This window comes from Dendrobates tinctorius, unplaced genomic scaffold (genome assembly GCF_039654945.1).
Source record: "Dendrobates tinctorius isolate UK_male_01 unplaced genomic scaffold, ASM3965494v1 ptg000083l, whole genome shotgun sequence".
In the NCBI taxonomy this organism is placed as follows: domain Eukaryota; kingdom Metazoa; phylum Chordata; class Amphibia; order Anura; family Dendrobatidae; genus Dendrobates; species Dendrobates tinctorius.
The window spans coordinates 9,681,523-9,694,704 of NW_027361751.1; the positions used below are offsets into that span (position 1 = coordinate 9,681,523).

The 13,182-nt window shown below is 46.4% G+C and overlaps 1 protein-coding gene across 1 annotated transcript in view; it reads left to right on the plus strand.

Annotated features, from left to right (window-relative positions):
* The first annotated feature begins 7,666 nt into the window (after positions 1–7,666).
* Positions 7,667–13,182, plus strand: part of ANKDD1B (ankyrin repeat and death domain containing 1B) — a 101,162-nt gene continuing 95,646 nt past the window's right edge. The window contains exon 1 of the mRNA XM_073584105.1: positions 7,667–7,982. Coding sequence (XP_073440206.1) covers positions 7,820–7,982 — 163 coding nt within the window. The 5' untranslated portion in view covers positions 7,667–7,819. The remainder of the gene's footprint in view (positions 7,983–13,182) is intronic.

A 13,182-nucleotide genomic window follows, 5' to 3' on the forward strand; every position in this document is an offset into this window, starting at 1 on the left:
GGGGGATAGTCAGGAACAGAACAGAAAGTACCTGTTCAGACTGGAGGATACGGACGAGCTGGTACACGCGGTCAGAAATACCATGCAGATGGAAGAAGTCCCTAAGCCACAGTCCAGACAGGACTTAATGTTTGGAGGACTGGTGTCCCGCAAACAGGTGGTGTTCCCTGTGAGCGAGCACATCAAAGCAATGATCCAGGAGGAGTGGAAGGAAGCAGAGCGTCGGTTGACACTCTCCCGAAACTTTAAAAATAGACTGCCCTTCGATCCCGAGGAAACTCGGGCGTGGGAAGAGGTCCCTAAGATCGACGTCCCGGTTGCCAAGGTTACGAAGAAATCGGCTATCCCAGCCGAGGACTCGTCCGGTCTTCGAGACCCAATGGATAGAAAGGCGGACGTTTTGTTAAAATGAACATGGGAGACGTCGGCGGCCCTGATTAGAGCCAACATAGCAGCCACCTCGGTGGCCAGGTCTATGTTCCTGTGGTTGGGGCAGTTGGAGGAAAACCTAACCAACAAGACCCCGAGGTCAGAGATTCTAGCATCTCTTCCTCTTTTGAAATCAGCCACGGCGTTCCTGTCGGATACGTCGGCGGAATCAGGTTTGCGGCCAGAAACAGCTCCCTCTCTAATGCGGCCCGGCGAGCAGTCTGGCTTAGATCCTGGTCGGGAGATAACCCTTCTAAGGCCAAGTTATGTGCCATCCCTTTCTCGGGTCTGAGGGTGTTTGGTCCAGCCCTGGATAATATCCTTGAGCTGGTGTCTGATAAGAATAAGGGATTCCCGGAAGAAAAGCCCAGACGGTCCCAGTCCTTTCGGAGAGGCTCCTTCTTCAGAGGACAGTCAGAGTTTAGGGGCCGGGCGAGGTCTAATAGAAGCTCCTACAGAGGCTCCTTCAGCCAAAGTGGGAAGAGCAGAGATCCCCCATTTGCATCGACATCTAGGTCGAGGAGACAATGACGCCATAGGCATTGGGGGGAGACTTCGCCACTTTGCAGCAAACTGGTCGCGAGTCACCAACAATCAGTGGGTTCTCAGAACCATCAGAGAGGGTTACAGGATAGAGCTCTATTCTCCTCCCCCCGACAGATATATTGCCCCCACTGTCGTCCAGGAGGACTCCGCAATGTGGTCGGATCTTCAGGACATGCTAGACTCAGGGGTCATAATACCAGTTTCACCATCAGAAAGAGGGAAAGGTCACTACTCTTCCCTGTTTGTAATTACAAAAAAATCCGGAGAGGCCCGCACCATCATAAACCTGAAGCCACTAAATGCTTGGGTCAGATACAGGAGGTTCCGGATGGAGTCAATCCGATCCGCAATTCCTCTGATAGACAGGGACGCAGTTATGTGCACCCTAGACCTAAAAAAGGCATATTATCAGGTTCCTATTCATCCCTCATCCCAAAGCCTACTAAGGTTTGCGATCAGTTCACCAGCCCGGACCTGCCATTTTCAGTTTCAGGGTCTTCCATTCGGGCTGGCCTCAGCTCCCAGGATCTTTACAAAGCTGGTGGTAGAGGTGGTGGCCTACCTGAGAGATCAGGGTATTGTGATTGTGCCGTACCTGGACGACTTCTTACTGGTGGCAAGATCCAAGGAAGCGCTCATCCGAGACAGGATCCGAACAACTACTGTGTTGGAGTTCCTGGGCTGGGTGATCAACTGGGAGAAGTCGGACCTCACTCCAAACACCAGAAAGGTATTCCTGGGAGTCCTCCTAGACTCAGCCGACAGAATATCCTGGCTACCCGAGCAGAAGCAGAAGTCCATTCAGGCCAGAACCAGAGGTCTGTTGAAGCGTCAATGCTCCATAAGGGAAGCAATGGAGGTCCTGGGCCTTATGACAGCCTGCATCCAGTGTGTCCGTTGGGCCCAATTCCACTCGCGGTTGTTACAAAGAGAAATTCTCGCGAGGTGGGACAGGAGTCAGGCGTCGCTAGACAAACCCCTAAGACTCTCAGGACGAGTAAAGGAGTCCCTTCGCTGGTGGTTACAGGCCAGGAATCTTCAGGTGGGCGTGCATTGGACAACCTCTCCATACGTAGTAGTCACCACAGACGCAAGTGCGTGGGGATGGGGAGCCCACATAGAAGGGAAGATCTTCCAGGGGAAGTGGCCAGCAAGCATCAAGGCCAGATCCTCCAATTTCAAGGAACTCTTCGCGGTCTGGGAAGCGTTGCGGAGAAACCGGTCGGTACTAAAGAGTCGTCATGTCCGCATTTTATCCGACAATACGACGACAGTGGCATTCCTGAAACACCAAGGAGGAACCAGACATCAACCACTTCAGGCACTGGCGGAAAAGATATTCACGTGGGCAGAACGGACAGTTCGATCCGTGACCGCGGTACATCTAGAAGGTTCCCAAAACGAAGTGGCGGACTACCTGAGCAGACAACAGATCCACCCGACAGAGTGGGAACTGAACATAGAGATCTTCAACCAGCTTTGTCAGCGCTGGGGGAACCCCAGTATAGATCTCTTCGCAAGCCGCAAGAACGCGAAGGTTCCCAGATTCTACTCCTTAAATCCGATGGACCATCCAGAGGGCGTAGACGCCCTGAGTCAGACTTGGGGAGAATCCCTCTCTTATGCGTTCCCACCACTGGCCCTCATACCGGCAGTGCTCAGAAAGATACGCGAGGACCACGCAAGAGTGATATTGATAGTGCCATACTGGCCGAGGAGAAGCTGGTTTTCCCTTCTGGGAGCCATGGCAGTAGAAGATCCAGTCGAGCTGCCCTTGTGGAAGGACATCATCCACCAGGGCCCGATCCACCACCCGGACCCAGCAAGACTCCATCTATCGGCTTGGATCCTGAGAGGGACATCCTGAAGGCAAAAGGATTGTCGGAGCAGGTCATATCCACCCTACAGGCCAGCAGGAAGCCGGTGACGTCGGCAATCTATCGGAAGATATGGAGGAGATTCTGTCTGGAGGGTGGCAGGTCCGAGCTCGTGGCAGGTACCCCGGATCTCCCTAACATACTAGGGTTCCTGCAGGCAGGCTTTAATAAAGGCCTCAAGCCCAGCACTCTAAAAGTCCAGGTTTCAGCTTTGAGCGCCTTCTTTGATTATCAGTTAGCTGCACATCCCTGGGTGATAAGGTTTATAAAAGCCACACAACGCCTGCGTCCCACGATTAGGCAGCTCACCCCACCATGGGACCTGGGCCTGGTACTTCGGTTCCTCTGCTCGGACACTTTCGCCCTTAGTGAGAAGATACCCATCCGTGCTCTCACTCGTAAAACGGCCTTTCTAGTAGCCATTACCACGGCCAAAAGAATAGGGGAGATCCAGGCCCTATCCACTAAGGATCCATACCTCCAGATAAGAGAGGATAGTATAATCCTTAGGTTAGACCCGGCATTTACCCCGAAGGTAGCCTCCACAAGAAACCTGAACCAGGAGGTAGTGTTACCCTCTTTCTGTGATAATCCCCGAAATGAGAAGGAGCGGCGGCTCCACTCGCTAGACGTGAGGCGCGCAGTTATAGAATACCTAGAGGCCACCAATAGTTGGCGTATCGACCCGAACCTCTTCGTTCTCTTTGGTGGTAGGAATAAAGGGAAGAAGGCCTCTAAGGCGTCCATAGCGCGTTGGATTACCTCAGTAATCTCGGACGCCTACCAGGCTGAAGGCGCCAGCCCGCCTGATTCCTTAAAAGCCCACTCTACAAGGGCGGTATCGGCCTCATGGGCCGAGCGGGCAGGGGCGTCAGTTGATCAAATTTGTCGAGCGGCAACCTGGGCTAGTCTTAATACATTCTGCAAACACTACAAACTAGATGTGTTAGCTGGCCAACAAACCGCATTCGGGAGAAAAGTTCTCCAAGCAGTAATCCCACCCTGAGGAGGTGCTTTGGTACTCTCCATAGTGCTGTCAGGTGGACGTCCTGGAAAATAGGTATTAGACCTACCGGTAATGATGTTTCCAGGAGTCCATCCTGACAGCACGGGTAGTTCCCTCCCTGGTATGTTATACTATGTTGTATTATGTTATGTCATATGCTGTAATATGACTGTTTCATTAAACCGTTACTAGCATCATCCACCTTGTGGTACTTGTCAAATCACTGAGGGAAAGGGGGTGGGACATGGCCTTTTAACCTCTCGTGTGCTTTCCTGTCCCTGTAAGGAGGAGGAGGACGTCCTCCATAGTGCTGTCAGGATGGACTCCTGGAAACATCATTACCGGTAGGTCTAATACCTATTTTTGCCATCCAGCTTGTCCTATTGCAAGAGGATTGTGAACACCACAGCAGGGTTTTTTTTTATACGTTCCTTCGTTAACTATGATTTGGTTCAGGTGATCACCTAATCAGAAGCACATTAAGTAGAATGAGGTGTTGGAATTCAACTGACACTGGAATGGAATGGCTGTCAGACATGTAGAGAAGCTGATTTTTATAAAACTGTGCAGTGGACTCGTAATTTTTGCCAGAGCTGTATGTATAATATACTGCGCAATCTACTTATAAATGTACTGGATGATCATGTGATTACTTCTATGGTTGTACTGACATACATCTTTACAATGTTCGCATTCTTTGAGTAGAAAGGTTTCTGGGTCAGAACAGTGGGACAAACCTCGGCAGATCTGTCATCTAGTTTTCTTAATCGATTAATCTACAAAAATGTTTCAAATATTTTGCTGTTTTGCCGCACATTGTTCAGGAACTGCTGCCGAATACTGTCGTTTACCTCTCATTCCCTTAATCACAGTAAAGATATAACATTGTGAAAGTAAGGGTAATGGACATAGTGATGCCATAGCACAGAAGGAATGAGCAGAGTGATGTCATGGGAAAGGGATGAATACAGCATTGTAAAAGAAGAATACACACAGTGATGTCATTAGACATGAATGCTGAGCACAGAACTACAATACAAAGATAATGCACACGGTGATGTTACAATACAGAAAAAAAGAATGGTTTTGATGAAAAGGATTTGTAGGACCCTGTTGTAGGAGCCACATTGGTTGTCCGTAGCTGTCAGACCAGAGCCCTGCAAATCTCCTCTGATCTCATCACCGGCGCCTCTTCTGATTAGTAGGTCTGGCATAAAGACCCCGTCACACATAGCGATCTCGATAGCGAAATCGCTGCTGAGTCACAAGTTTTGTGACAACAGCGATCTCACCAGCGAGATCGCTGTGTGTGACAGCGATCAGCGACCGGCCCCCCTGCCGGTATAGCTGATCGCTCTTGGAAAGCCCTGGACATTTCTTTGGTCGCTGGTCTCCCGCTGGCCAGCATGCATCGCTGCGTGTGACAGGCAGGAGACCAGCGATCAGCTGGTAACTAACATACACATCGGGAATCTAAGGGGCGTGCATCACTTAGAAACCCGATGTGTACCTTGGTTACCAGCTCCCTGCATCACAGCGCTGGTAACTAAAGTACACAGAGACGCGCACGCTCGGCGTCGCTGGTGCTGACGCTGGTGAAGCTGTCTGAAGCTGTTTGACAGCTCACCAGCGATCCTGATACGTTGATATCGTTGTCGAGATCGATGGTGAGTCGCTATGTGTGACGGGGCCCTAACGCATAAATGGCATCATGATGGGGCAACTAATCAGAAGAGTTGCCAACGATACTAGCTGATAAGGAAGTTCACAGTACTCTGATCTAATGGTTACGTACAAGTTTTAATCAACTCTAGTAATGAACCTAGTGAAATGTTATGTTGTGTAATAGGCAAGGTGATGATACAGAGATAATGCACACAATATATCAGTGCAGTATATTAAACTGTAATGTCACGTGTCAGAGAAGAAACAGTTGTATTCTCTATACAGTATGCAGCACAGTGATCATTGGGCCAACTTCAGGACTTGGACCACGTTCACACGGTCAGTATTTGGTCAGTATTTGACATCAGTATTTGTAAGCCAAAACCAGGAGTGGGTGATATATACAGAAGTGGTGACTTGTTTCTATTATACTTTTCGTCTGATTGCTCCACTCCTGATTTTGACTTCCAAATACTGAGGTCAAATACTGACCTGACTTCTGCTGTGTGCTGTTCGTCTGTCATAGTCGAAGATGACAAAACTTCAGTGTTTAGAGGAGGATCAGTGGCTGCGGACCTGAAGGTGACTGAGGCCATTCCTGGCACTGAAGACTCAACCACATGCGTGACATATGTAAGTAGATGGGGTCAGGACAGCATATACCGTTTGTGCTTTGCGTACAGCACAGCTTGCTTTATTTTACCTCAAAGGTTCTGTCTTCAGCTACATGAGCTCCTGAGATGATCACTCCTCGCCAACCTCGCCTGCTATACGTTAATATCGACTCCAAGGTTTTTGAAAGATGAATTTAAGGCATTCTGACCACATGTCCAGCCGAACTGGCTTGGGTTTTCAGCAGGATAGTGTAAACACTGCAGATTGCCGTGTAAGGGATATTGTCTTTCCACCTGATGAGGAGTAATCTACAAAGACGGCTCATGTGAAAGTGACTGAGCTTTTTAGCATGGCGGTTGTAGACAGTACAGGTCTCGCTAATATAGAGAAGATGGCAAGGACCACCACTTCAGCTTCATGATAAGGCTGACTCCTTTCACAGATGTTCCTACCCAGTCTACCGAAGGCAGTGCTAGCTTTGGCAATTCTGTTGTTGATCTCAGCGTCTAGGGTCACTGAGTGGGAGAGTCTCTATGGAGATGGAAATGCCTATGTGTTTTGTTTGTATGAGTAATAATCTTTATTGTTTGTGATGAAGCTGTTTTGTGCCCAGGAACAGGTAATTAACAGGGACAGTTAGGGCTAACAGTTGGAACTAGCCCAGAGTGAGAGGGGCTAAAGTGAAGGGACAGAGAAAGAGTTTCCAGTCAGGAGTTAGATAGGGCCTAGCTTGCATATAGGGCAGACCTCTGGTCTGATTGTTCATCAGAGCCGCATGACGTGGGTGTCCCTAAAGTGAGAGGAGACCCGAGAGGACAGAAAGCGTTATCCCATGTAGAAAGACTGAGACTGATTTACCGGAGAAGGGTCGTGGGAGAGGACACCTAGCAGTAAGGCACAGAGTTTATTACTCCTGAAAGTAACAGGCCTAGACAGGACTATCTGTGCTTCAAAAAGAACCCTGAGACTATCACAGAGCAGGTGCATTTATACGGAGACTTGATTACACACAGGTGGATTATATTTATCATCATTAGTCATTTAGGACAACATTGGATCATTCAGGGCAGAATAATACTGCACGACCCTCTTTTCAGTTTTTGAATTTCCACAAAAATTTAAACTAACCAATAAATTTCGTTCAACTTCACAATTGTGTCCCACTTGTTGTTGATTCTTCACCAAAAATTTACATTTGGTATTTTTATGTTTGAAGCATGATATGTGGGAAAAGGTTGAAAAGTTACAGGGAGCCGAATACTTTCGCAAGGCACTGTATGTTTCTATTTTCCTAGTGTCTACTTTCTTTATATCATGTAAAGCTTTCTTTATCTAAGTAACTATTTTGTTGGGTATGAGATTTTCTTCTAGTTCACTTCTTACCTTGATAATGCTTTGTTTGGAGAGAATTTTATAACTTTGTAGGTCATGAGTGCCTTCAGGTATGAGTCACCCGGGGCTGGTTGTACTACACCTGAGGGGACTCCCATCACTGACAGAGACAGAGGAAAGACCTGATCTACCGCCCAGCCCAAGTCTCTCAATTAGTGTTCAAAAAGTAGAAACACAGCAGAGCGCATGGAGTTACTGCATGGAGGGAATCCTAAGTAGAAATCTACTGAAGACATTCTAAAAGTTGTATACAGGTTTAATAGTGAAAAAGGAAACATACGGCACAGAGATGAGGGAGGAAGAAGAGGAGAACAAGAAAGACGATAGGAAAGCAAAGCTGGTTGCACTGGGAAGAAATGGAGCGCAGAAGATGATTGGCACTGTCAACGGACTGGTTCAGACTGTACGGAATACAAATACCCCTCAGATCCCAACTGAGGATCATCAGATATGTAAGTCACGGCAAATAGTTATTGTGAATCTTACAATGTAAGGGTTTAGCAGATGTTTCATGTTAGGTCCATATGTCTTCAGTGTGTGCCAAATGTACCAGAAAGTTCCACCGATGCTAATAAATACAGATGTATTAAAGAGGCTGTCCTGCATTTACATTTATTATTTCTTAGGCTCAGAGACTGATACAATAACAAACCGAGTTATTACTTGTCCCCTGGTGCAGTGATGTCTTTCCACTGCTGCTCTGTCCCTTGTTATTGAATTGCAGCAGTAATGTCCATCAGTAGTGCCTGTTATCACTGCCGTCAATCTTTTGGACTTAGCAGGTCTGTTGACGTCACGAGCTGCTGAGCTTGTTGATTGGCGATTGACTGCAGCATTGTTGACATGATCTCACCACTGCAGTCGATCAGTAGGCCGGTGAGGGGAAGTAAAAGCTCAGTTTGGATTCAGTTTTGAGTGTATGGAGTGAGGCTGGTTTCACACTAGCGTTTTTAGCGCTGCGCTTCGTACGCGTCCATGCGCATGCATCCTGCGCACCTATCTTTAACATGGGGGCGCATGGTCAAGCGTATGCATGCGTTCGTATGCGCTTTCGTGCGCATACTTTTTTTGTAGTGTTCGCCTAGGCGCGCTGGACGCAACCTGTTGCATTTTTGGTCCGTTCGATCTGTTTAAAAAAAAATGCTTGCGCACAGAATGCACAAAAAAAAAATCACATTACAGTCTATGGGAACGCAGGCATGCGCATGAACATTCGCACGCCTGCGTTTAAAATCGCATGCGTTTTAAGAGTTAGTTGCGCCTAAAAAGGCAAACGCATGCAAAACGCATTCTGATGCGGTTTTTGCATCCGTTTCTATTGCGCACGAATCGCAGCGCTAAAAAACGCTAGTGTGAAACTAGCCTAAGTAAGGTTAAAACAGAACAACCACTTTAAGGCAGGTGCACATATGTGGGTACTGTACATCCTATAATATAATAATAATTTTATATAGCACCACCATATTCCGCAGCACTTTACAATTAAGCGGGGACATGTACAGACAATAAATTAAATACACGATAAGACAGTATAAACAGTTACCTTAGGAGTGGGGGTCCTGCTCGCAAGCTTACAGTCTGCAAGGAAATAAAGGGGACACAATAGGTCAAAAGTGCCAGTTATTTTAGATCCAGCAATTGCAAAAAAATAAGGATTTTCATCAGCGGTCAGCGGTCCGTGACCACTCCTGGCACATAGTGCCGGATGTCAGCTGTAATAATCAGCTGACATCCGGCTGCAATCAGCTGCGCAGTTGATCACTATGACATACTATACCATCCATGGGCATTAAGGCCCAAGGCACATGGACGGTATAGTACGTCAAATGTCTGGAAGGGGTTAAAGCACACTTAAAAATGTGGGTGCTAGATAAGAGTGGTATCATGTGAAGTAGTGTATTCCAGAGAACTGGCGCAGCACTAGAGAAGTCTTGAAGACGAAGGTGCGAGGTTCGTGTTATGGAGGATGTTGGTCTTAGGTCAGTTTCAGAATGAAGAGAACATGTAGGGCAATAGACAGATGAGAGATATATAGTGGGTGCGGAAAGTATTCAGACTCCTTTAAATTTTTCACTCTTTGTTTCATTGCAGCCATTTGGTAAATTCAAAAAAGTTCATTTTTTTTCTCATTAATGTACACTCTGCACACCATCTTGACTGAAAAAAAAATGGAAAAGTAGAAATTTATTAAAAAAGAAAAACTGAAATATCACATGGTCATAGGTATTCAGACCCTTTGCTCAGTATTGAGTAGAAGCACCCTTTTTCACACCTGGATTTGGGGATCCTCTGCTATTCTTCTTTGCAAATCCTCTCCAGTTCCGTCAGCTTGGATGGTGAACGTTGGTGGACAGCTATTTTCAGGTCTCTCCAGAGATGCTCAAGTGGGTTTAGGTCAGGGCTCTCTCTGGGGCAATCAAGAATGGTCACAGAGTTGTTCCAAAGCCACTCCTTTGTTATTTTAGCTGTGTGCTTGGGGTCATCGTCTTTTTGGAAGTTGAACCTTCAGCCAAGTCTGAGGTCCAGAGCACTCTGGAAGAGGTTTTCATCCAGGATATCTCTGAACTTGGCCGCATTCATATTTCCTTCAATGGCAACCAGTCGTCCTGTCCCTGCAGCTGAAAAGCACCCCATAGCATGATGCTGCCACCACCATGTTTCACTGTTGGGATTGTATTGGGCAGGTGATGATCAGTGCCTAGTTTTCTCCACACATACCGCTTAGAATTATCACCAAAAAGGTCTATCTTCATCTCAGCAGACCAGAGAATCTTATTTCTCATAGTCTGGGAGTCCTTCATGTGTTTTTCAGCAAACTCTATGCGGGCTTTTATATGTGTGGTACTGAGGAGAGGCTTCTGTCAGGACACTCTGCCTTAAAGGCCTGACTGGAGGAGGGCTGCAGTGATAGTTGACTTTTTGGAACTTTCTCCCATCTCCCTATTGCATCTGTGGAGCTCAGCCACAGTGTTCTTTGGGTTCTTCTTTACCTCTCTCACCAAGGCTCTTTTCCCACGATTGCTCAGTTTGGCTGGATGGCCAGGTCTAGGAAGACCTCTGGTGGTCCCAAACTTCTTCCATTTAAGGATTATGGAGGCCAATATGCTCTTAGGAACCTTGAGTACTGCATAAATTCTTTTGTAACCTTGGCCAGATCTGTGCCTTGCCACAATTCTGTTTCTGGGCTCCTTGGCCAGTTCCTTTGACTTCATGATTCTCATTTGGTCTGCCATGCACTGTGAGCTGTAAGGTCTTATATAGACAGGTGTGTGCCTTTAAAAATCAAGTCCTATCAGTTTAATTAAACACAGCTGGACTCCAATGAAGTAGAACCATCTGAAGGAGGATCACAAGGAAATGGACAGCATGTGACTTAAATATGAGTGTCTGAGCAAAGGGTCTGAATACTTATGACCATGTGATATTTCAGTTTTTCATTTTTTTTTTTCAGAAAATATTTATTAAAGTTTTTTTAATAACAAAGAAAGGGTACAATACAATAGACCATATACTACCATTATCTGAGTAATTAAACATTATTTAAGTATGGAAGTAGAGAAAAGAAGAGAAAGACATGAGGGAGAAGACATAGTAGTAAGAGTAAGGAAAAAATAGGTATGGGGATATAGGGTAAGGGAAGGAAGAAGGGGGGGGATTATAGCCCATCAGTAAAAAATAATAATTTAACTTATTTAACTCAAATCATCTAAATTACTCGGGAGCTAAATATGTATCCAGTTGGCAAATTCCGGACTCTCTTTGAATGAATGCCAAGGAAACCAAGTGTGTCCCTGTCTAGATGTGGAGCCCCTATCTTGGGACATCAGTGATTCCATACGCTCCAATCTGTCCATCTCCACCACCCATTCCATCACAGAAGGGACCCTCATGGATCTCCAATGCCTGGGTATGATCATTCTTGCTGCTATTAGGCAAAATCTCCAGAGGCCCCTTTTAATTGTTTTTAATGGGCCAGGGATTAGAGAAAGGAGAGCAATCTGAGGAGATGGTTCATACCTGATTCCAGAAATGATATAGAAAATCTGGAAGATCGCCAACCAAAATGGCTTCAGCAGACGACAGGACTACCAGACATGTAGCATGGAGCCCCCGTCCTCTCCGCATCTCCAGCATAAATCAGGGACCCCCGGATAAATCCTGTGCAGCATGTCAGGGCATCTATACCATCTAGTCAAGATCTTGTAGTTCTCCTGTGACTCACAAGAGATAGACAACTTATGAGTCAGGGTGAAGATTTTATGGCGATCCGCATCGGAAAAGTTAATCTGCAGATCTTTCTCCCATGCAGTGATGAAGCGGGGCGTGTCTGTAGATTCCAAATCAGAGATCAGGCCATAGAGGAGTGAGATCACATGAGCAGGGCCCTCCGTTAGCTGCATAAGGGTCTCAAATGGTGTCGGCAGGCCAAGATCTATCTTTGAAAAACAGCTCTTGAGCTGAATAAATTCAAGCCAGGGTATCGATCTCCCCGGGCAGGCCGTCCTCATATCCCCCACCACAGGGAATCCTGCAATCTTGTCTGCAGCCTGGCCCAGACTAACCCGGTCGTCAGAGTCCCAACAAAGAAATGAAGTCCGTGTCGTGGCAGGAGGGAAGTCTATGTTATTAAAGAGGGGGCCTAATCTACTTGGTCTGTTAATGATTTTCATTTTGGTGCTATATTTGTACCAGAAATTTATTACCACTTTTGTGAGCGGTGGGAATTCAGAAACTGTGTAGTTCCGAGGATCATAGGTCCAAGGGAGCCAATACAATGAATGTGGGGACATCAGCTTTTCAATGATCACCCATTGTTTATACAGGCCACCATATCTCCAGTCCACCAGTCTGGAAAGAAGAGCAGACCGGTAATATGTTTTAAAATTAGGAAGACCCATGCCACCCCTCGACTTAGGTCTAATCAGAGTGGAGAACCCAAGTCTTGAGAGTGGAGAACCCAAGTCTTGCAGTTTTTCATTTTTAATAAATTTGCAAAAATTTCTACATTACTGTTTTTTTTCCCATCAACATGGGGTGCAGAGTGTACATTAATGAGAAAAAAATGAACTTTTTTTGCATTTACCAAATCGCTGCAATGGAAAAAAAAAAAAAAAAAAATTTTAAACTGGTCTGAATACTTTCCGTACCCACTGGATAAGTATTGAATACACTTCAGTACCATGTAGTGCCATGTGAAAAATGAATATAACCTGTACCATCCTCAGACTTAGGACCCATGTACACATCCTGCATGACTTCTTACTTCTTATGTACAGGACCATAAAGCCCCATACTGCTTTAGGCTATGTGCACACGCTGCGGATTCACCAGTGGAATTTTCCGTGCGGATCCGCAGGTAAAAGCGCAGGTAAATTGACCTGCGATTTTACCTACGGATTGGCCAGCGGTTTTCCCCTGCGGTTTGACACCTGGACAATGGAATAGGTGGCAAACTGCAGCGGAATCGGCAGAAAGAATTGACATGTCACTTCTTTCTGCGGATTTAAAACCGCAGCTTTTCCACAGCGAAAAAACCGCAGCTTGTGCACTGCGGATTGTAAATCCCATAGACTTACATTGTACTGTACACTGTCAGCAGAACTGCAACGGATCCGCAGAGGCCAAATCCGCTGCGGATCCGCAGCGTGTGCA